Below are 24,128 nucleotides of genomic sequence, written 5' to 3' on the forward strand. Positions count from 1 at the left end.
ATTTCTGGAGGATGGACTGGTTGGATCTTCTTGCAGCCCAAGGCACTCTCAGAACTTTCCTCCAACACCACAGCTCAAAAGCATCTATCTTCCTTCGCTCAGCCTTCCCTAAGGTCCAGCTCTCACATCCGTAGGTTACTACAGGGAATACCATGGCTTTGACTAGGCGGATCTTTGTTGCCAGTGTGATGTCTCTACTCTTTACTATTTTATCGAGATTGGACATTGCTCTCCTCCCAAGATGATAAAAACATCAAATAAATAAATAAATTATAAAAACACAAAGATGATAAAAACATCAAATCATCCAGGCGTCCCCTGGGCAACGTCCTTGCAGACAGCCAATTCTCTCACACCAGAAGCGACTTGCAGTTTCTCAAGTCACTCCTGACACGATAAAAAAAATCATGTCCCATAAATAAAACCTGCTATGGATTCTAAAGACAGGCAGCATCCAGTTGGAAACAAAGACTTCTGGAAATATTAATGATACAAACCAATTATAATTTTATAATATTATATTAAATTTTATATTATTAAATTTATAATATTATAATGTAATGCAATATAATACTAATAATAATTTGATATTATAATTATATATTTTATATTACATATAGTATTACTAATAATATTACAATATAACGGTATAGTACAATATAGTAATATTTAATATGGATATTGTACTATGCTAATAACTTAATATATTGTATGTATATATACATTCATTTTGACTAACCCTGTATCTTGTAAGCTGCTCTGAGTCCCCTTCAGGGTGAGAAGGGTGGCATATAAATGTCATAATTATCATAAATAAATAAATAAATTTATTAACTGCATTTCTATACCGCTTTTCTCACCCCTGGGAGGACTCAAAGTGGTTTACAACATAATAAAAGGCAAATTCAGTGCTTCACACATATACAAAAATATCACATATCCAAATCAAGAACATATAACTGTAGAAAATAGCAATTAAAATTATAAAAACATCAAGCATAGACATAAGCGTGAACCATATTATTGCTGCAATTAAGAAAGAAGATGTATAATCCAAAAAGGTTTAACAATGGGTGATAATCCAACAGAAATCCAAATATCTCATGCAGACCGAAAAGTAACACAGTCCAGCAACAGCCAAAAATCACAAGAACAGCTTACAGTAAGTCCACAAGCAAAAAAATACACTTAGTAAAACTTGAACAGAAATACAAAAAACAAGAACATTAGAAACTTCCAGAATACTTGAATCCAAAACCAAGACTTTACTTGAAACAAAAACCAGAGATTGTTGAAGGCTTCATGGCCGGAATCACTCACAACTCACAACAACCCAAGAGCTGGAGAACTCAGGCCTAGCTTCTCAATTGAACATTACATTGCCTGAACTGACCCATAACTTGCTATTTAATAGATACCCATGAAAGCATTCCATTTCCATTCCATATTCCGTATAAAGCATTCCATATTGTGATATGCTAATAATATAATAAATTGTATGTATATCTATATCTATCTATCTATCTATCTATCTATATATATATATATATATCTTGTAAGCCACTCTGAGTCCCCTTTGGGGTGAGAAGGGCAGCATATAAATGTTGTAAATAAATAAATAATCTATATGGAAACAAACTACCCCAAAAGTCTTATCAGTTTCTTGGATGAACTGGAAAACGATAGACTAACCAAAAAAGGCGTAGGACTATATAGATACCAAAAAAGAGCAATATATGCACAGTGCCACAGTGCACCTAAGAATGGTGACATGGAACACATTTTATGTGTTTCTAGCACATATATACACACGTGCACTACTGTTATAATGGCCATTCTGCTATTCAATCAGCACATAATGTGGCGAGAGGAGAAGCCATCTTTACCTTTCAATCATGTACTCCAGGTTGGTCAACTTGGCCTCCCCAGGCAAAACGATCACCACCGCGTAGGAGCTAACAGTGCGATGGATGAAGCCGCACAGGTGGAGGAACCTCAAAGCATCGCTCACCTGGAGCAGGATGTGGACTATGGTCTCCATGTGTATGATTGGGAATTCGGAGCGCTGCAAAGCAAATGGAGGAGGGGTAGAGTGGGGTGAGCAGAAAAAGATCGCTGATCCCTTATATGAACATGAATTGTTCCCCAACATGCCAGAGGCAAAGACCTTTCATAGAATCATAGAATCATAGAATCATAGAATCATAGAGTTGGAAGAGACCTCATGGGCCATCCAGTCCAACCCCCTGTCAAGAAGCAGGAATATTGCATTCAAATCACCCCTGACAAATGGCCATCCAGCCTCTGCTTAAAAGCTTCCAAAGAAGGAGCCTCCACCACACTCCGGGGCAGAGAGTTCCACTGCTGAACGGCTCTCACAGTCAGGAAGTTCTTCCTAATGTTCAGATGGAATCTCCTCTCTTGTAGTTTGAAGCCATTGTTCCGCGTCCTAGTCTCCAAGGAAGCAGAAAACAAGCTTGCTCCCTCCTCCCTGTGGCTTCCTCTCACATATTTATACATGGCTATCATATCTCCTCTCAGCCTTCTCTTCTTCAGGCTAAACATGCCCAGTTCCCTAAGCCGCTCCTCATAGGGCTTGTTCTCCAGACCCTTGATCATTTTAGTCGCCCTCCTCTGGACACATTCCAGCTTGTCAATATCTCTCTTGAATTGTGGTGCCCAGAATTGGACACAATATTCCAGATGTGGTCTAACCAAAGCAGAATAGAGCATGGGGAGCATGACTTCCCTGGATCTAGACACTATGCTCCTATTGATGCAGGCCAAAATCCCATTGGCTTTTTTTGCCGCCACATCACATTGTTGGCTCATGTTTAACTTGTTGTCCACGAGGACTCCAAGATCTTTTTCACACGTACTGCTCTCGAGCCAGGCGTCACCCATTCTGTATCTTTGCAGTTCATTTTTTCTGCCAAAGTGGAGTATCATGATCATGCATGCTTCCCTACACCACTTAAAGCAAATCTCTGAAAGGCTATCCAAAGAAGGGTGGTGGGAAGGAAGTCATAGGAAGGAATCCAAAGGGACTCAAATGCAGATCTCTCATCAGGATAGTAGGTGTTTTAGGCCAAAATATTTATTTATTTATTTATTTATTTATTTATCATACTTTTGTACCGCCTCTCTCAGTCTGAAGGCGCTGGTGGCAATCAATGTCACCAACACATAAAATATAATTTAAAACATTAGCATATAATAGAGACCATATAAAAGCAGTAAAAGCAATAAAAACCATAAAACACAAGTCCTCAGCGTCTCATTACTAAAATCATTTTTCCCATCGCATCGTCCAATCGTTCTGTAAATCTAAATTAATCTGTTACACTGCATTTGCAAATGCTTGCTCAAACAGCCAGGGTTTAACTCCTTTTGGAAATGTTAGGAGGGAGGGTGCCAATCTGATATTTCTAGAGAGGGCGTTCCATAGCTGAGGGGCCACCGCTGAAAAGGCCCTGTCTCTCGTTCCCGCCAATCACATCTGTGAAGGAGGCGGGACCGAGAGCAGGGCCTCTCCAGATGATCTTAAGCTCCTAGCTGGTTCATAAGGAGAGATAGTTTGGACAGGTAAGCTGGGCCAGAACCGTTTAGGAGAACAGCACAATACAAGAATCCATGATCTCTATATCACGCATGAGAAGATGCAACAGATAGAAGGGAAGCAAGATGGTGGCAACAGAGTGGAACAGAAGAAGAGCCAGACTATGGAAAAGTCTGTTCCAAAGAAAGATGAGAAGACTGCACCATACTGTCTACAAGCACATAAATCTACCTTTATATGTCACATCTTTTGGAGGAGAGATAGCTCTGAGCTCCTCAGAAGAAATATGGAAATACATATTAAGGTGATACATATATGAACGACTGGAAGAAATAAAATGCTTGCTTTACCCTCTCATGTAGGATGCTATAGAGCGAGCCAAAGTTAACCCTCTCAAACACTAATCGGGTTTTCTCCAAGTCACTGGATAAACAGACAGCCATCAGCTGCAGCAGATGAGGGTGGCGTAGTTTGCTGTAAAGGAAAAAAAAGCTCATCAACAGGGCAAGAATTGAGTTATGAAATGAACATCTGACCACAAAAAAACCTATAAAAAGCTTACTATTTATTTATTTATTATTCAAACGTATATGCCGCCACCCGCCTCATAGGAAACCTGCTACAAAACAGGATCATTTTTGTTGAGTTCCAGGGCCAGAGAAGCAGATGGTGGAAACAGAAAAACGGCCTGCCTCAGGGGAGCGTGCTTGCTCCATCCATGTTCAACATCTACACAAATAACCAGCCACTGCCAGAAGGGACAGAGAGTTGTATCTATGCTGATGATCGTGCTATCACCACCCAAGCAGGGAGCTTTGAGATGGTTGAACAGAAGCTCTCCAAAGCTCTAGGTGTTCTTACTGCCTATTACAGGGAAAACCAGCTGATCCCTAATCCATCTAAAACACATATATGTGCCTTTCATCTTAAGAACAGACAAGCATCTTGAGCTCTGAGGATCACCTGGGAGGGAATCCCACTGGAGCATTGCAGCACACCCAAATACCTGGGAGTCACTCTGAACTGTGCCCTGACCTACAAGAAGCACTGCCTAAATATCAAGCAAAAAGTGGGCGCTAGAAATAATATCATACGAAAGCTGACTAGCACAACCGGGGATCACAACCAGACACAGTGAAGACATCTGTCCTTACACTTTGCTACTCTGCTGCTGAGTATGCATGCCCAGTGTGGAACACATCTCACCACACTAAAACAGTGGATGTGGCTCTTAATGAGACATGTTGCATTATCATGGGGTGTCTGCGCCCTACACCACTGGAGAAATTACACTGCTTAGCCGGTATTGCACCACCTGACATCTGCCAGGAAGTAGCAGCCAATAGTGAAAGGACCAAGGCAGAGACATCTCCAGCTCATTCCCTGTTTGGGTATCAGCCAGCATGTCAACGACTTGTTTTCTAAGATCTACAGAGACACTCGCTGGAACACTCCAGCAAGTGAGAGTCCAAAAGTGGCAGGCTCAAACCCAGCACCTCAATCCGTGGGTAATACCAGATGAGAGACTCCCTCCTGGGCACACAGAAGACTGGGCGACTTGGAAGGCGCTGAAAAGACTGCCTCTGGCACCACGAGATGCAGAGACAATCTTAAGAAATGGGGCTACAAAGTGGAATCCACGACATGCGAATATGGAGAAGAGCAAACTACAGACCACCTGCTGCAATGCAACCTGAGCCCTGCCACATGCACAATGGAGGACCTTCTTATACTAACACCAGCGGCACTCCAAGTGGCCAGCTACTGGTCAAAGGACATTTAATCAATTACCAAGCTTGCAAACTTTGTGCTTTGTTTGTTTGTTTGTTAAAAGAATGCAATACAACTGTTTGGTTTGTTCCTGACACGATAAATAAATATGTCTCCTCTCAGCCTTCTCTCCTTCAGGCTAAACATGCCCAGCTCTTTAAGCCGCTCCTCATAGGGCTTGTTCTCCAGACCCTTGATCATTTAAGTCACACTCTTCTGGACACATTCCAGCTTGTCAACATCTCCCTTCAATTGTGGTGCCCTTCAATTGTGGTTCCTACACAGCAAATCATAAAAGCACTATATTAGTGCTCTAATCTTCTACACTGACTGGCAGTCTACTTCTAGATCCAGGTAAAGGCACTGGTGACTTACCTTTATTACTGTAAAATATAATCCATTTTACTGTAAAATATAATCTATTTTACTGTAAAATATAATCCATTTTACTGCTCAAGCTCCCTGAAGTAGTTCTAATCCCCTCTCGGCCATGAAAATCAACTCTGTGAACCTGGGCAAGTCACACCTTCTCAGCCCCCAAAAATCCCATGATAGGGTTGCCTTAGGGTTGCCATAAGGCACAAACTTGAAGGCACATAACCCGCTCCACCCACTCAAGAGGCAACCCCGCTAGAGAGATACTCATACCTATTGTACTCCTGTTCTGCAAGGAGGAGGTCAAAGAGGCACAGTTTGCTGCAATGTGGGTGGGGCTTCATATTGAGCTCCTTCACTGTGACTTGGCTCCCGCGCCACATCAAGCTGCAAGATGGAAAAAGTTAAATCATAGAATCCTAGAGTTGGAAAAGACCTTGTCGGCAATCCAGCCAAACCCCAATCTGCCAAGAAGCAGGGAAATCAAATTCAAAGCACCCCCGACAGATGCCCATCCAGCCTCTGTTTCAAAGCCTCCAAAGAAGGAGCCTCCACCACACTCGAAGGCAGAGAGTTCCACTGCTGAACAGCTCTCACAGTCAGGAAGTTCTTCCTCATGTTCAGGAGAAATCTCCTTTCTTTCCTGTAGTTTGAAGTCATTGTTCCGTGTCCTAGTCTCCAGGGAAGCAGAAAACAAGCTTGCTCCCTCCTCCCTATGACTTCCTCTCACATATTTGGCTATCATGTCTCCTCTCAGCCTTCTCTTATTCAGGCTAAACATGCCCAGCTCTTTAAGCCACTCCTCACAGGGCTTGTTCTCCAGACCCTTGAGCATTTTAGTCACCCTCTTTATTTACCATATTTTTACCCTGCTCTTTTCAACGCCGAAGGGGACTCAAGGCGGCTTTAAGAAACGTAATGAAATATTAAAAGCCTAAGCCACCACTTGCAGGATCTCACCTGGTCATTGTCATGTATGGCCCAGCAGGAAAGGAGAAAGTTGGCTCATCATCAGCCTGAGATATTTCCTTATCTGCAATGATCGGGAACGAAGCTAGGCAGCCCAGCTTGCCACCGGTGAGATAAAACTAACAGGAGACAAAGAAATCAATATAATAATTCTACTTTTCATGTTCAAAGTCAAAGAAATAACAATTAAGAGGAACACTTTTGTAGGTTCCTGCCCATCTCTTTTACATTCTCCCCTCAAGGGGAATCGCTGCCAGAAAATGATGTCACTGCAATCCTTAAGGTCATGACAATTCACCCCAGATTTACTCTGAGCTTGAACGATGGCCCTCCACATACTGGCTGTAATTTATCAGTTGCCATCTCCTACTCTATAAATGTACATTAAGTCCAGGCATTTCCCCAGGTCATTTTCATACACATGAGGCAGCCCCCAATTCATTTTCCCTGCCTCTTTTGCTCCAAATAAACTATCATTGGGTCCCTCCATCTTACCTTCCCATAGCCAAAACTGTAAAGGTTTGGGGGAGGGCTGTTTCCACGTTTCAGGAACCTTCCCAGTGGGCTGTCGCTTGTTCTAAGTAAGGTAATGGGGGACAAAACAAAGGGTCTCATCTTACTCAACTGATATGTACAAGTAAAGCACAGGGCTTTCTAGTCACATGCCTCTATCTATATGAATAAAAATGTAATGTTCATTTGTGGAATTAACATAATTAAAAAACCACTGGTCGAATTGACACCAAACAAATGACCATCACTCACAAAAACACTGAAAAGCACAGCAGAAGAGACTTTAAAAGCTAAAAAATAAAAAAATACATTACAACGCATGCACAAAACCACATAAATATAAGCATACACAAATATATACACACACATATACACAAATATACACACTCAACACAAAATACCCAGACTGGACCACAGCAACGCGTGGCAGGTTAAAAAACAAAGCTTATCTTATCAAAACTGTGCATTCATTCTCCATTAACCCACTTACCCCTGTGTGATGCTCCCAAACTTGGAGAGGGCAAAAACTAAGCCTTTAGGAGAGTCCACTTTCCTGAGCAGCTCAAAGGAGTTACTCTGGAGGGCAGCCTGCATGTGTGCCCGACAGCGCTGAATGAACTCTAGCATCTGAAAAAGAAGAGGCAGGGCTAGCTAGAGCCTCATCTGGAAACTCAAGCTTCAGGGCGCACTTTATTATTATTATTATTATTATTATTATTATTAAACTTTATTTGTACCCCGCTAGCATCTCCCGAAGGACTCGATGCGGCTTACAACGGCCAAGGCCTCAACACACAATATAACAGTACAAAACCTAAGGCAAATTAAAAACAATTCTTTTCAGCAATAGGCACTGGGCACACACCTGAGCACTAATATCCTTCCCGGCTGTCATGGCCCAGCTTTGGGGGTTCCTCCCATTCTTGTCGTGGACTCGCAGGTCTCCTCCTGCATCCAGCAATTTACTAAGAATTGACTGATCGCCTGAGAAGGCTGCAGCATGGACTGGAGTGCTCCCATCGTAGCAACGGCTGAAAAAATAAAGGGACACAAGAGGAAAAATGCACAATTTTTGCAGTAGTGCATTAACCCAGTGGTGCCATTCCACTAATTAATTCAGACACAATCATAGAGTTGGAAGAAACAACATGAGCCATATAGTCCAACCCCCTGATATGCAGGAAAAACACAATCAAAGCATCCCTGACAGGTGGCCATCCACCCTCTGTTTAAAAGCCTCCAAAGGAGGAGCTTCCAGCACACTCCGAGGCAGAGAACAGCTCTTCTTACAGTCAGGAAGTTCTTCCTAATGTTCAAAGGGAATCTCCTTTCATTGGAACCCATGGCCCGATTGAGTCCCAGTTTCCAGAGAGGAAACCTGGTCCCACTTCCTTGTGACAGCCTTTGAGGTATTTAAACATGGCTCTCATGTCTCCTCTCAACTTTGTCTTCAGGCTAAAGACATACAAGGAGCATAATACCCCCTGTTGTGTCAGCTCCACTGGCTGCCAGTCCACTTCCGAGCACAACTTACCTGTCTGAACATATCTCCCTCTACGTCCTGCCTCGCAGTTTAAGATCGTCCGGGGAGGCCCTCCTCTCAGTCCCGCCAACCTCACAAGTGTGCTTGGCGGGGATGAGGGACAGAGCCTTCTCGGTGGTGGCCCCAAACCTGTGGAACTCACTCCCCAATGAGATCAGGTCGGCGTCTTCCCTCCTTTTTTTTCAGAAAGAAGGTTAAATCATGGTTCTGGGATCAGGCCTTTGGACAGCAAGCATGACAGCGCTTTCGATACTGAATCAGACTGGAATTGGCTAAATTGATTGATGACAATGTTTTCAATGTGTTTTTAACTTAATGTTTTATTTACTGTTTTAAACTATTGTTGTATTTGTTTATATTTGTATTATCTTGCGGCATCGCATTGTTGCCGGTGTAATCTGTCCTGAGTCCCCCCTCGGAGGTTGAGAAGGGCGGGTTAGAAATGTGGGAAATAAACAAATAATACTATCTGTTTCACATTCATTATTTTTTACCCAAATGTAATCACCAAAAGAGATTAAGATATTAAGCATACAGAGCTGTCATTTACTAAGAATTTTAAAGCAAATCAAACCAATAATAAGGTAACCACTGCCCAGACTTCTAATTAAAAATAATAATAATAAAAAAAACCCAAAGCACGCAATGGACACCGGAAGAGTTAAGAAGAAGCAAGAGTAATACCCAGACACTAATTCTTAAAGTATGGAACTAGGCAAAAGCAAAACATACATTTTAGTTTGCATCTTAAAATCACAGGATGGTGGGGGCAAAGGAAGAAGGAGATTTGTGCCAGTTCCTGTCCCATTCAGTATATGATTTTATTTGGCACCTCTCCCACCATTTCAGGATTAAATGGGAGCCTTATACTAGTCTAGGCCAACGTTTGGAAACTGGTAGTTTCAAAAGTTGGGACTTAGTCTTAGTTCTCATTAGTCTGGCTGTTTTGTTCTGCTAAATTGTGGGAAACACATATCTGTTTGCAACCAGGACAAAACAAACATATAGCTTTATACTTACTGATTTGGGTCTGAACCATAATCCAGAAGAATGTCAACAAGTTTTTCAAGACCAAGCAAGGAGGCTGTGAATAAAGGTGTCTGTCCCAACGAATTGACGGAATTGACAGAGATCCCTAACAAAAGGGAAAGAAAATGCAGACCATTTTATTTGGATAGGACAGAACCGCTGTTTAGGGATGATGCTGTTTGCCGTTATTCATGTGCTTTTAAGTTTATATTTCTGTGCATTTTATCAGTTAGTTGCCACCAGAACCATATTTTGGCAGAACAGGAAGACATAAACTGAACAAAGACAGGTTAAAAAGTTGCTATTCTGTTCAAGTACTCTGGTTGAAAGTTACATTGGTAAGATATTATTGGTATTCATCCTTCAACTTGGCCCACTCTCTCTGTAGTTAACCAGAAGACTATGACAAATTGGCTTTAGCAGATGGTCAAAAGCCATTACATCCGTTTCTGGCTGTGTGTTTTTCAATTGTTTCTGATTTGTGGTAGCCACCTACACTACGTAACGTGATTTTTGGCTTTGGGTTATATATGTCATTTCCTAATTTGTTTTATCACAAAGTCATGGGGAAAAATTATTAAATTTCAAAAACTTTGTTTTTGAGGGACATCCTGCTATAGCACATTGTGCTATAATTTTTCAATGAATATCTGATACAGTTGCAACCAATTCAACACAGTTTGTGCCAGCAACAAAAACAAAGTTTGTGGATTGTCAAAGGCTTTCGTGGCAGGAATTACTGGGTTGTTGTTGGTTTTTCGGGCTGTATGGCCATGTTCTAGAAGCATGCTCCCCTGACCTTTTGCCTGCATCTGTGGCAAGCATCCTCAGAGGTTGTGAGGATATTATTTTATTTTTTGTCGTGTCAGGAGCGACTTGAGAAACTGCAAGTCGCTTCTGGTGTGAGAGAATTGGCCATCTGCAAGGACGCTGCCCAGGGGACGCCCGGATGACTTGATGTTTTTATCATTCTTGTGGGAGGCTTCTCTCATGTTCCCGAATGAGGAGCTGGAGTTGATAAAGGGAGCTCATCCACCTCTCCCCGAATTCGAAGCTGCGAACTGTCGGTCTTCAGTCCTGCCGGCACAGGGATTTAACCCACTGCGCCACCAGGGGTTGTGAGGATGCTTGCCACACAAGCATGTAGCCCGGGGGGGGGGGGGGGGCTTAAAATTCTCATGGTGAAATTCTGAAATTCTCATGGTGGTCTGCGAAAAGGCCTTACTAGTACATTATTTAAACTGTTATGTTTATTCATATCATGATCTAATCACCATGCTCAATATATCTCATATGCATGGGGGTATTGGGGTAACGACACAAAAGGTTTGCTAGGGTAGACCCTCTTTCACTCAGATTCAGCACCCCCCCCCAATCAAACTCAGCCTCCCCCCCCCCCCCCCGCCCCGAATCAAAATCCTGGCAACGGGCCTTTTGCCACAGATGCAGGTGAAAAGTCAGAAGAGAATGCTTCTAGAACATGGCCATACAGCCCGAAAAACCAATAAGAACCCAAAGTTTCTGGAGTTGCAAAACTATTTTCAAAGTAAGTACCACACACGTAAACAGGAAATAACACTTGTTCCATAGTGCTATCACAGGACTTTCTTGGCAAGATTTGTTTTGAGGAAAGTCTTGTGAGGTTGAAAGAGAGTGACTTGCTCAAGGCTATCAAGAGAATTAGCATGGCTGAGCTGGGATGTGAACTCTCATCTCTCAAAGAGTCCAAGGCTACATTCAAAATCTGCTTTTTATACTTATTTAAAAAGATGTGTGAGTGAACCACTCAGCCTGTGTTCTCTCCCTCTGACTTCCTCACAAGGAGGAAGCAGAACGGTCATCAATAGCAAGCAGGAAACCCACCAAAGGGATCCCGCAAGCTCACTTCGCGCTCAGAAGAGAACACTTTGCCTCCTCCTCATGGTTCACTCGCCCGATCACTTTCGAATGCACTTCTCTAGTAAGACACTATAGAAATGATCCCTGAAAGTATAGTCTTAAAGTTTCTCTGCTCAACCCTCAGAGCCTGCCTCTCTTGCCCGGCTCCCAAGTCACAGTGACCACCCTCCCAAACCATGCATTGCCTCTGCACAGGGAAAGCAACACCAAATACAAATTGACCATCATCAAATCTCCCAAGTGAAGATCTTTCCCCAATTTTAACACTTCATGCTTGGGGTAAATCCTGACCAGCACAAGGAAGGGGAGAATGAACCTGGCTCCTTAGCATGACTCCTCCCTCAAGCACCACCTTCTCTGCAGGCTCTTTGGGGCTGAGTCATGAAAACCAAGGGGATGAGTAGGCCACTCATGGCTGTTGTTATTGGCCCTGACATTGGCTTTTTCTGGCCAGACTTATGCATTGGCAGTGCAGCATCCCCTAAGATGCTACTAAAGGTGCTGCGTACACTTTTTATCTATATAAATAAAAATGTAATGTTAGTTCGTGCTACCATCAGAACTCAAAAACCACTGGGGGAATTGGACACAAGACACCTAACAGTCCAATTTATGTCCTCCACTCAAAAAAATTGATTTTGTCATTTGGGAATTGTCGTTGCTGGGATTTATAGTTTACCGCCAATCAAAGAGCATTCTGAACTCCACCAATGATGGAATTGGGCCAAACTTAGCACACAGGGCTCCCACAACCAACAGAAAAAACTGGAAAGGTTTGGTGGACATTGACCTCGAGTTTGGGAGTTGTAGTTCACCTACATCCAGAGAGCACTGTGGACTCAAACAAGGATGGATCTGCACCAAACTTGGCACAAGCACTCAATACACCTAAATATGAACACAGATGGAGTTTGGGGGAAAATAGATCTTGACATTTGGTAGTTGTAGTCACTGGGATTCACAGTTCACCTACAATCAAAGAACATTCTGAATTCCACCAATGATGGAATTCAACCAAACATGGCATACAGGACTTCCATGACCAACAGAACACACTGGAAGGGTTTGGTGGGCATTGACCTTGAGTTTGGGAGTTGTAGTTCACCTACATCCAGGGAGCACTGGGGACTCAAACAATGATGGATCTGGACCAAACTTGACACAAAAATTCCATATGCCTAAATATGAACACAGATGGAGTTGTAGTTACTGGGATTTATAGTTCACTACAATTAAAGAGCATTCTGAAACCCACAAACGTCAGAAATGGGCCAAACTTCCCACACAGAACCCCCATGACCAACAGAAAATACTTAAGGCCATCCAGTCCAACTCTCTTCACCAGGGCAAGAAAATGTAATCAGAGCCCTCCTGACAAAGAGCCATCCAGTCATAAATATAGATAGATAGATATGATTCTCACACACACCACACAGATATAGTATCATAGATTTGAAAGAGACCCTTAAAGAAGGACTATGATATGTTGCATGTTCCAGAGTAGGCAAACCAGACACTCTCCACATCAACACTGACAAAGAAACAACACGAAATACTGTTTACTCACAAGCATAAAGGAATTACATATATTAGAAACCAACACTTTCTCATTACTTTATTTTCCAGATCACCAGACTGGGCCACGGCAACGCGTGGCAGGGGACAGCTAGTAATACAATACATTCTCTGAATAATAACAATATACACTTTTTATAATACAATACATTCTCTGAATAATAATATAATATAATATATATATAATATATTTTATGTGTTGTCGAAGGCTTTCATGATCAGAATGACTGGGTTGCTGTGAATTTTCCGGGCTGTATGGCCATGTTCCAGAAGCATTCTCTCCTGACATTTCGCCCACATCTAGGGCAGCCATCCTTAGAGGTTGTGATGTTTTAACTGCTTCTGTAACATGACCATACAGCCCGGAAAACTCACAGCTATCCAATAATTGTATTTCTTACCCACCTCTCCTCGTGGCTCAAGAAGGGTTACAAAATAGCAAAACACACACAATCATCTTAAACATTCCATCAAATGCACATTACCCATTTCTATAAAGTAAGTATTAAAATACGCAGAACAAAAATTAAAACACAATTGGGACTCAAGAAGCTCATAAATTACAGCAAGTATAATACTGTTAAAATATTTTAAAGAATTATTTATTGAACAATAACACTATGTAAAATTATTTTTGTTCCTGGGTTTTCAATGACATTTCCTAATTAGTTCTATCAAATGGCATACATTTCTTAAACTGCAAAAACTTTGTTTTTGAGGGACGTGCTTCTATAGCACATTTTGCTTTTGTTTTTCAATGAATATCTCATAAGTCTCAACCAATACAGCATAGAAGTCCTGTGAGTTTGTCGAGCTATATGGCCATGTTCCAGAAGCATTCTCTCCTGACATTTTGCCCACATCTTCTGGCCATGAAAGCATTTGACAACCCAATACAACATAGTTTGTGGCCACCACAAAAACAAAGTTTCTGGAGTACAGCAACTGTTTTCAAAGTAAGCAGCACACAATTAAACAGGAATAACAATTTCAAACATGGCAGAGAATGGGTTGTTGTAGGTTTTTTCGGGCTATATGGCCATGTTCTAGAGGCATTCTCTCCTGATGTTACATCTGCATCTATGGCAAGCATCCTCAGAGGTGGATGTAACACTGCCTATTACAGGGAAAACCAGCTGATCCCTAACCCATCTAAAACACAGACATGTGCCTTTCATCTCAAGAACAGAGAAGCATCCCGAGCTCTGAAGATCACCTGGGAAGGAATCCCACTGGAGCATTGCAGCGCACCCAAATACCTGGGAGTCACTCTGGACCGTGCTCTTACCTATAAGAAGCACTGCCTGAACATCAAGCCTGAACATCAAGCAAAAAGTGGGTGCTAGAAACAATATCATACGAAAGATGACTGGCACAACCTGGGGATCACAACCAGATACAGTGAAGACATCTGCCCTTGCGCTGTGCTACTCTGCTGCTGAGTATGCATGCCCAGTGTGGAACACATCTCACCACACTAAAACAGTGGATGAGGCTCTTAAAGAGACATGCCGCATTATCACGGGGTGTCTGCACCCTACACCACTGGAGAAATCACACTGCTTAGCCGGTATTGCACAACCTGACATCCGCCGGGAAGTAGCAGCCAATAGTGAAAGGACCAAGGCAGAGACATCTCCAGCTCATCCCCTGTTTGGGTATCAGCCAGCATGTCAATGACCTAAATCTAGAAATAGTTTTCTAAGATCTACAGAGACACTTGCTGGAACATCTCAGCAAGCGAGAGTCCAAAAGTGGCAGGCTCAAACCCAGAACCTCAACCAATGGCTGATACCAAATGAGAGACTCCCCCCTGGGAACAGAGGACTGGGCGACTTGGAAGGTGCTGAACTGACTGCGCTCTGGCACCACGAGATGCAGAGCCAACCTTCAGAAATGGGGCTACAAAGTGGAATCCTTGACATGCGAGTGCGGAGAGGAGTAAACCACTGACCACCTGCTGCAATGCAACCTGAGCCCTGCCACATGCACCATGGTGGACCTTCTTGCAGCAACACCAGAAGCACTCCAAGTGGCCAGATACTGGTCAAAGGATATTTAATCAACTACCAAACTCACAAATTTTGTATTTTGTCTGTTTGTTTGCTTTGTTCTGTTAGAAATGTAATATAATTGACTGGTTGCCCTGACACGACAAATAAATAAATATCCTCAGAGGTAGTGAGGTGTGTTGGAACTAGGAAAATACATCAGGCAGAGAATGTTTTTCAAATTTTGTTACATAATGTCATTGCCTCTTTGTTTACATGTACAACTGTATATATGCACTCAGTTAAAAAAATGTTGCATGTGATACATACTATATCAACAAAAAATGAACACAAAAGTAACAACAATAACATGAAAGTTTGGGCAAATTTAGATGTTCAAGTCTAATATCTGTTTTTATTACTCGTTCAAAAAGATATGTGAGCGAACCACTCAGCCTGTGTTCTCTCCCTCTGACTTCCTCACAAGAAGGAAGCAGAACGGTCATCAATAGCAAGCAGGAAACCCAAAAAAAGGGATCCCGCAAGCTCGCTTCGCGCTCAGAAGAGAACACTTTGCCTCCTCCTCGTGGTTCACTCGCCCGATCACTTTCGAATGCACTTCTCTAGTAAGACACTATAGAAATGATCCCTGAAAGTATAGTCTTAAACTTTCTCTGCTCAACCCTCAGTGCCTGCCTCTCTTGCCCGGCTCCCAAGTCACAGTGACCACCCTCCCAAACCATGCCTTGCCTTTGCATAGGGAAAGCAACACCAAATACAAATTGACCATCATCAAATCTCCCAAGCAAAGATCTTTCCCCAATTTTAACATTTAATGCTTGGAGTAAATCCTGACCAGCACAGGGAAGGGGAGAATGAACATGGCTCTTTAGCATGACTCCTCCCTCAAGCACCGCCTTCTCTACAGACTCTTCAGGCTGAGTCACGAAAACCAAGGTGATGAGTAGGTCACCCATGGCGGTTGTTATTGGCCCTGACATAGGCTTTTTCTGGGCCAGACTTATCCATTGGCAATGCAGCATCCCTTAAAATGTTGATTGTTTTTAATGGCACTTTTATGAATGCCTGACATCGAATTGTGCCAATCTGTAACCTGCCCTGAGTCGCCGTATGGCTGAGAAAGGCGAGCTATAAATATCGTAAATAAATAAATATTTCTATAAAGTGCATATTAAAATAAGAAGAACAAAAATTAAAACACAAGACACAAGTTTAAAGTTCATGATCATGGTTGCATATACTGGTTAGTAGAGGCTCCTTCTTTGGAAGCTATTAAACAGAGGCATTCAAATCACCCCTGACAGATGGCCATCCAGCCTCTGTTTAAAAGCTTCCACCACACTCCGGGGCAGAGAGTTCCACTGCTGAACGACTCTCACAGTCAGCAAGTTCTTCCTCATGTTCAGATGGAATCTCCTTTCTTGTAGTTTGAAGCCATTGTTTCGTGTCCTAGTCTCCAGGGAAGCAGAAAGCAAGCTTGCTCCCTCCTCCCTGTGACTTCCTCTCACATATTTATACATGGCTATCATATTTCCTCTCAGCCTTCTCTTCTTCAGGCTAAACATGTCCAGCTCCTTAAGCCGCTCCTCATAGGGCTTGTTCTCCAGACCCTTGATCATTTTAGTCGCCCTCCTCTGGACACATTCCAGCTTGTCAATATCTCTCTTGAATTGTGGTGCCCAGAATTGGACACAATATTCCAGGTGTGGTCTAACCAAAGCGGAAATGGACACAAAAGTCACAATAACATGAAGGTTTGGGCAAATTCAGAGATTCATGTCTAATGCCTGTTTTTATTACTCGTTCAAAAAAATATGAAAAAGAATGAACCACTCAGCCTGTGTTCTTTCCACACAAAACCGTGGGGAAAGGGAATAAAATAAAAATAAGACCCATAGAGCCAATGGTCCCTTAAGTGACTCCTGAAGGGAAACTACCAGTAGAACCCATCTGGTTAACAAATTACATAATAGTTTAATGGTAGCACTGCTCTATGGCTGCTTTATAACACATGCTATTATATTATTATAATATTGTTATATTATATAATTACATTATATTATTATATTAGAATAAAGCCTGTTTTTCCTCACTCATTTAAAAAGATATGTGAGCGAACCACTCAGCCTGTGTTCTCTCCCTCTGACTTCCTCACAAGAAGGAAGCAGAACGGTCATCAATAGCAAGCAGGAAACCCACCAAAGGGATCCCGCAAGCTCACTTCGCGCTCAGAAGAGAACACTTTGCCTCCTCCTCGTGGTTCACTCGCCCGATCACTTTCGAATGCACTTCTCTAGTAAGACACTATAGAAATGATCCCTGAAAGTATAGTCTTAAAGGTTCCCCATTCAATCCACGGGCCTGTCTCTCTTGCCCGACTCCCAACATCACAGCGACCATGCTCTCTCGTACACTTTGCCTTTCCAAGAAACAAAAATAATAAAAACAACATGCTTCAAGCCTCAGTAGCAAACAGTTCTTTTACCAAACATGGGGAAACAGTGTTCAGAATAAGTATAACAAGCCGCAGGAGGAGGAGAAATGAACCTGGGACTATTTGCATAAGACCCCTCCCTAAACACAGCCTCTCCTGAATCCCGTGGCACCTTCAAGATTAACACATTCAACTGGTTTATCTGGTTGTGAAACTGTTACCAGACCAAAAATGTAGTCAAAATGACAATCCTTGGGACTCTAACTCTGGTTTATGTCTCTCCAGCCTACTCCCAAAAGTCATGCAGTTTCCTTCAGAGGAAAAAAGAAACATTCTGAGTCAACCCTTGTTGGTTTCTGTAAATTAATGTGGATGTGTTATGTTTAGGTTTTATGTTAGATATCATTTTTGATAGGTTACATTTTATTTTATTTATAGTTTGTTTGTTTTTTTGTTGTGTCAGGAGCAAGTCGCTTCTGGTGTGAGAGAATTGGCTGTCTGCAAGGACGTTGCCCAGGGGACGCCTGGATGATTTGATGTTTTTATCATCCTTGTGGGAGGCTTCTCTCATGTCCCCGCATGAGGAGCTGGAGCTGATAGAGGGAGCTCATCCACGCTCTCCCCAGATTCGAACCTGCGACCTGTCGGTCTTCAGTCCTGCCAGCACAGGGGTTGAACCCACTGTGCCACCGGTGGGGTTATTTTGGGCTGTTATGTTTGTATTTGTTATTATACTGAAAAAGATCTTGGAGTCCTTGTGGACAACAAGTTAAACATGAGCCAACAATGTGATGTGGCGGCAAAAAAAGCCAATAGGATTTTGGCCTGCATCAATAGGAGCATAGTGTCTAGGTCCAGGGAAGTAATGCTACCCCTCTATTCTGCCTTGGTTAGACCACACCTGGAATATTGTGTCCAATTCTGGGCACAACAATTGAAGAGAGATATTGACAAGCTGAAATGTGTCCAGAGGAGAGCGACTAAAATGATCAAGGGTCTGGAGAACAAGCCCTATGAGGAGCGGCTTAAAGAGCTGGGCATGTTTAGCCTGAAGAAGAGAAGGCTGAGAGGAGATATGATAGCCATGTATAAATATGTGAAAGGAAGCCACAGGGAGGAGGGAGCAAGCTTGTTTTCTGCTTCCTTGGAGACTAGGACGCAATGGAACAATGGCTTCAAACTACAAGAGAGGAGATTCCATCTGAACACGAGGAAGAACTTCCTGACTGTGAGAGCCGTTCAGCAGTGGAACTCTCTGCCCGGAGTGTGGTGGAGGCTCCTTCTTTGGAAGCTTTTAAACAGAGGCTGGATGGCCATCTGTCAGGAGTGATTTGAATGCGATGTTCCTGCTTCTTGGCAGAATGGGGTTGGACTGGGTGGCCCATGAGGTCTCTTCCAACTCTATGATTCTATGATGCATTGAATGCTTGCTTTTTTATTTGTTGGAATCCGCCCTGCGTGTCCTGGGGAGATAGGGTGGAATATAAATAAAGTTTTTATTGTCATTACTGCCACGTGTGGCTGTGGTCCACATGGGGGTTCTGTATGGGAGGTTTGGCCCAATTCTATCATTGATGGGGTTCAGAATGCTCTGTGATTGTAGGTGAACTATAAATCCCAGCAACTACAACTCCCAAATGTTAAGGACTATTTCCCCCAATCTGCATCAGTGTTCACATTTGGTCATATGGAGTATTCCTGCCAAGTTTGGTCAAGATCCATCATTGAGCACACAGTTGTAGGTGAACTACAACTCCCAAACTCAAGGTCAATGCCCATCAAACCCTTCTAGTGTTTTCTGTTGGTCATGGGTCATGCCACGTTTGTTTCAACTCCATCACTGGTGGAGATCAGAATACTCTTTGATTGTAGGTGAACTATAACTCCCAGCAAGTTCAACTTACAAATGTGAATATCCATTTCCCCCCAAAGTCACCCCACTCCCTGGATTCCAACCACCAACTTATATTAGGAATAAGGTCTGTTTTTATTACTCGTCAAAAAAAGGGTGTGAGTGAACCACTCAGCCTGTGTTCTCTCCCTCTGACTTCCTCACAAGGAGGAAGCAGAACGGTCATCAATAGCAAGCAGGAAACCCAAAAAAGGGATCCCACAAGCTCGCTTCGCGCTCAGAAGAGAACACTTTGCCTCCTCCTCGTGGTTCACTCGCCCGATCACTTTCGAATGCACTTCTCTAGTAAGACACTATAGAAATGATCCCTGAAAGTATAGTCTTAAAGTTTTCCTGCTCAGCCCTCGGACCCCGACTCTTCCTGCCCGTTCTCAAGGTCACAGCAACCTCGGAGCGATAGTGCTCCTTTCCAAGGAAATCGCTCCTTCGGACGAAAACTTTGCGCGCCCTGTTTCCCGGGGAATTTAATTTGGACGAACGCCTTTCCAATCGGGTATTTTCTTCCGAACCGGCACCGGACCCACAATCCTCTCTGGGTTTTATATTTGCATAGAGCAAGCTAGGAAGCCAATCAGGCACGGGCTGGATCTTGTTTGGAAACCGGAGAACGACACCTAGCGGTAGAAAGGCGAATCAGCTTTGGAAAGAATGAAGGAATGGCTGGCTCTCATCACACGAGGGCGCTCTGCTCTGCTCCCCACTTTTGCAAAGGCACACAATGCCAAGCTAATATTGTTTGGCATCACTCTGGAATAATGGGAGTTGGAGTTTGGGGAAAGCCACAACACCGACAGAGGAGGCTTACAAAACAACAACTCCCAGGATTCCATAGCCTTGAGCCATAGCAGACAAAGAGGCACTAAACCATATCAATACTACAGTCTAGACAAGGTCGGCCCTCCGGGTGTTTTGGACTTCAATTCCCACAATTCCTAACAGCCAGCATGGAGACCAAACATGAGCCAACAACGGCCCTCCAGGTGTTTTGGACTTCAATTCCCACAATTCCTAACAGCCGGCATCGAGACCAAACATGAGCCAACGTCGGCCCTCCGGGTGTTTTGGACTTCAACTCCCACAATTCCTAACAACCGGCATCTAGTCCAGGTATGAGCCAACTTCAACCTTCCAGGTGTTTTGGACTTCAACTCCCACAATTCCTAACAACCAGCATCGAGACCAAACATGAGCCAACGTCGGCCCTCCAGGTGTTTTGGACTTCAACTCCCACAATTCCTAACAACCAGCATCGAGACCAAACATGAGCCAACGTTGGCCCTCCAGGTGTTTTGGACTTCAATTCCCACAATTCCTAACAGCCGGCATCGAGACCAAACATGAGCCAACGTCGGCCCTCCGGGTGTTTTGGACTTCAACTCCCACAATTCCTAACAACCGGCATCTAGTCCAGGTATGAGCCAACTTCAACCTTCCAGGTGTTTTGGACTTCAACTCCCACAATTCCTAACAACCAGCATCGAGACCAAACATGAGCCAACGTCGGCCCTCCAGGTGTTTTGGACTTCAACTCCCACAATTCCTAACAACCAGCATCGAGACCAAACATGAGCCAACGTTGGCCCTCCAGGTGTTTTGGACTTCAACTCCCACAATTCCTAACAGCCGGCATCAAGACCAAACATGAGCCAATGTCGGCCCTCCAGGTGTTTTGGACTTCAACTCCCACAATTCCTAACAGCCGGCATCGAGACCAAACAGGAGCCAACGTCGACCCTCCAGGTGTTTTGGACTTCAACTCCCACAATTCCTAACAACCGGCATCTAGTCCAGGTATGAGCCAACTTCAACCTTCCAGGTGTTTTGGACTTCAACTCCCACAATTCCTAACAACCAGCATCGAGACCAAACATGAGCCAACGTCGGCCCTCCAGGTGTTTTGGACTTCAACTCCCACAATTCCTAACAACCAGCATCGAGACCAAACATGAGCCAACGTTGGCCCTCCAGGTGTTTTGGACTTCAACTCCCACAATTCCTAACAGCCGCCAGCGAGACCAAGCATGAGCCAATGTCGGCCCTCCAGGTGTTTTGGACTTCCACAGTTCCTAACAGCTGGCATCTACACCAGGCATGAGCCAACTTTGGCCCTCCAAGGGTTTTGGACTTCCACAATTCCTAACAGCTGGCATCTAGACCAGGCATGGGCCAAACTTCGGCCCTCTGGGTGTTTTGGACTTCAACTCCCACAATTCCTAACAGCCAACATCTAGACCAGGCATGAGCCAACTTCGGCCCTCCAGGTGTTTTGGACTTCAACTTCCACAATTCCTAACAGCCAGTAGGCTTTTTTGGAATTGTGGGAGTTCACCTGGAGGGCTGAAGTTGGCTCATGCCTGGTCTAGATGCAATCTTAAGGCACTTCCACATTTTTTCTCTGTTCCTCTCTGCCTTTTCTACAACTCAAGGCAATGACTCAGTCCAGGGATTCATGGCCAAATATGTATAACCCTATTAAACAGATTTTTAATTAATCTACATATGTATAAAAGTGGAAATATGTTTGTATGTATCTATTGCTCTTTCCATGTATCTATCTATCTATGTTTCTATATATTTTCCAATTTGGCTCCCACATCCAGGGAGCCCTGTGACTCCCGCCAACAATGGATCTGGACCAAACTTGACACACAGACCCATCATGAGCAACGTGACCTACTGATGCAGTTTGGGGGCAATGACATGGGAGTTGTTGTTTACCTACATGTGTGTGTTTTCTGGGGTGTATGGCCATGTTCCAGAAGCATTCTCTCCTGATATTTTGCCCGCATCTATGCCAGGCATCCTCAGAGGTTGTGAGATTGTGATTCCCCCCAGGCAGGAAGCAGCAAACCTTGAAAACTGTTAGGCCATCAAATGCTAATCAAGGTGGCCAACTGCTACATCCACACCTACCTCAAACACACAAGTGTTCTTTCTCTCACCCTGGACATCATTCCACAGATACATAAACCCCACTTGCCTGGTTTCCAACAGACCTCACAACCTCTGAGGGTGCCTGCCATAGGTGTGGGTGAAACGTCAGGAGAGAATGCTTCTGGAACATGTCCAGACAGCCCGGAAAAGATACAACAACCCATGAAAGCCTCTAAAAACACAATGACTATTTTAATGTTTAACAACAACAACAACAACAGCCTTTATTTGCGTACCCGAACAACATCACAGCGCAGGCATGCGTAACAAAATGAAGTTGTGGATTAAACAAAAAAGAGAAACGTGATTGCAAATGAATAATCTGAAGAATAAAACTTGCAATAGTCTCACTAACTAATGCAGCAGAGTTGTTCAAGAGGTATGGAATTTCAGAACGCTCTCATTGAGAACACTGCAAAAAAATTGAATTCTTGTATTTTATCTGCATCTTATCATACAATCACCAATTTAATGTTTATCTTTACCAAATACCTAACCTGGGCATTGCTGGGTACCTAAGCTAGTCTCCGTATATTATACTGTATTGTATTATATTATATTTATAATAATTATTATATTATATTAATTATATTATATTATATTATATTATATTATATTATATTATATTATATTATATTATATTATATTATATTATGTGAACATATGGATGAATTAGTCCCAATTTTCCAAGATGGGTCCCAATTCCTGTGACTCCCACCAACAACAGATCTGGACCAATTTTGGCATATATATTCGGCATGACCAACTTTTTGTACTGATGGGTTTGGGGGGATTGCACCTGAATGCTGGGAATTGTAGTCCACTTGCATAAAGAAAGAAAGGACCACATGGATCTGACCGTCTGGCAGCCATATGTATTTCCAAGGAGAGCATTCCTAAAATGCAAAACCAAACAACTAGATTGCTGTGAGTTTTCCAGGCTGTGTGGCCATGTTCCAGAGGCATTTCCTCCTGACGTTTCGCCCACATCTATGGTAGGCATCCTCAGAGGTTGCAAGGTCTGTTGGAAAGAGGCAAGTGAGGTTTATATGTTTGTGGAATAATGTCCAGGGTAGGAGAAAGAACTCTTGTCTGCTTGAGGCAAATGTGAACGTTCCAACTGGGCACCCTGATTAGCATTGAATGGCCTTGCAGATTCAAAGACTAGCTGCTTCCTACTTGGGGGAATCATAGTTGAAAGAGACCTCGTAGGCCATCCAGTCCAACCCCATTCTGCCAAGAAACAGGAAAATCGCATTCAAAGTACCCCCAACAGATGGCCTTAGTTTTTAAATGTGTCATGATGTTATTGTTTAATGTTTACTGTTATTGCTTTAATGTTTATTGGTTTGCTTTTTGAGTTTATTGTTGTATTTGTTATGCTGTTGTTTTTATCGAGGCCTTGGCCTTTGTAAGCCGCACCGAGTCCTTCGGGAGAAGTTAGCGGGGTACAAATAAGGTTTATAAAGTTAATAATAATAATAATAATAATAATGGCTTCTCAGACTACACAGAGAAGTCATTGAAATCCACAAGCATGTGGACAATTTCAACAGAAAGGAGGAAACCATGAAAATGAACAAAATCTGGCTACCAGTATTAAA

General features: G+C 43.1%; 1 protein-coding gene and 4 non-coding genes across 5 annotated transcripts in view; all 5 read right to left on the reverse strand.

Annotated features, from left to right (window-relative positions):
- Positions 1 to 24,128, reverse strand: part of TEX14 (testis expressed 14, intercellular bridge forming factor) — a 102,731-nt gene that overhangs the window by 71,301 nt on the left and 7,302 nt on the right. Inside the window, exons 2-9 of the mRNA XM_067472010.1 lie at positions 9,750 to 9,864; positions 8,052 to 8,217; positions 7,677 to 7,813; positions 7,169 to 7,250; positions 6,665 to 6,792; positions 5,978 to 6,091; positions 3,910 to 4,033; positions 1,887 to 2,065 (exon numbers count right to left, since the gene is read on the reverse strand). Of these exons, the coding sequence (XP_067328111.1) occupies positions 1,887 to 2,065; positions 3,910 to 4,033; positions 5,978 to 6,091; positions 6,665 to 6,792; positions 7,169 to 7,250; positions 7,677 to 7,813; positions 8,052 to 8,217; positions 9,750 to 9,864 (1,045 nt within the window). The remainder of the gene's footprint in view (positions 1 to 1,886; positions 2,066 to 3,909; positions 4,034 to 5,977; positions 6,092 to 6,664; positions 6,793 to 7,168; positions 7,251 to 7,676; positions 7,814 to 8,051; positions 8,218 to 9,749; positions 9,865 to 24,128) is intronic.
- On the reverse strand, positions 11,540 to 11,757 carry LOC132763965 (small nucleolar RNA U3). The gene has a single exon (XR_009630297.2). It is a non-coding gene; the product is annotated as a small nucleolar RNA U3 (small nucleolar RNA).
- On the reverse strand, positions 15,670 to 15,888 carry LOC132763967 (small nucleolar RNA U3). The gene has a single exon (XR_009630299.2). It is a non-coding gene; the product is annotated as a small nucleolar RNA U3 (small nucleolar RNA).
- Positions 17,362 to 17,579, reverse strand: LOC132763962 (small nucleolar RNA U3). The gene has a single exon (XR_009630294.2). It is a non-coding gene; the product is annotated as a small nucleolar RNA U3 (small nucleolar RNA).
- On the reverse strand, positions 19,697 to 19,914 carry LOC132763964 (small nucleolar RNA U3). Its single transcript, XR_009630296.2, has one exon. It is a non-coding gene; the product is annotated as a small nucleolar RNA U3 (small nucleolar RNA).

The sequence above is a fragment of the Anolis sagrei genome, chromosome 11, assembly GCF_037176765.1.
Source record: "Anolis sagrei isolate rAnoSag1 chromosome 11, rAnoSag1.mat, whole genome shotgun sequence".
NCBI classification, from domain to species: domain Eukaryota; kingdom Metazoa; phylum Chordata; class Lepidosauria; order Squamata; family Dactyloidae; genus Anolis; species Anolis sagrei.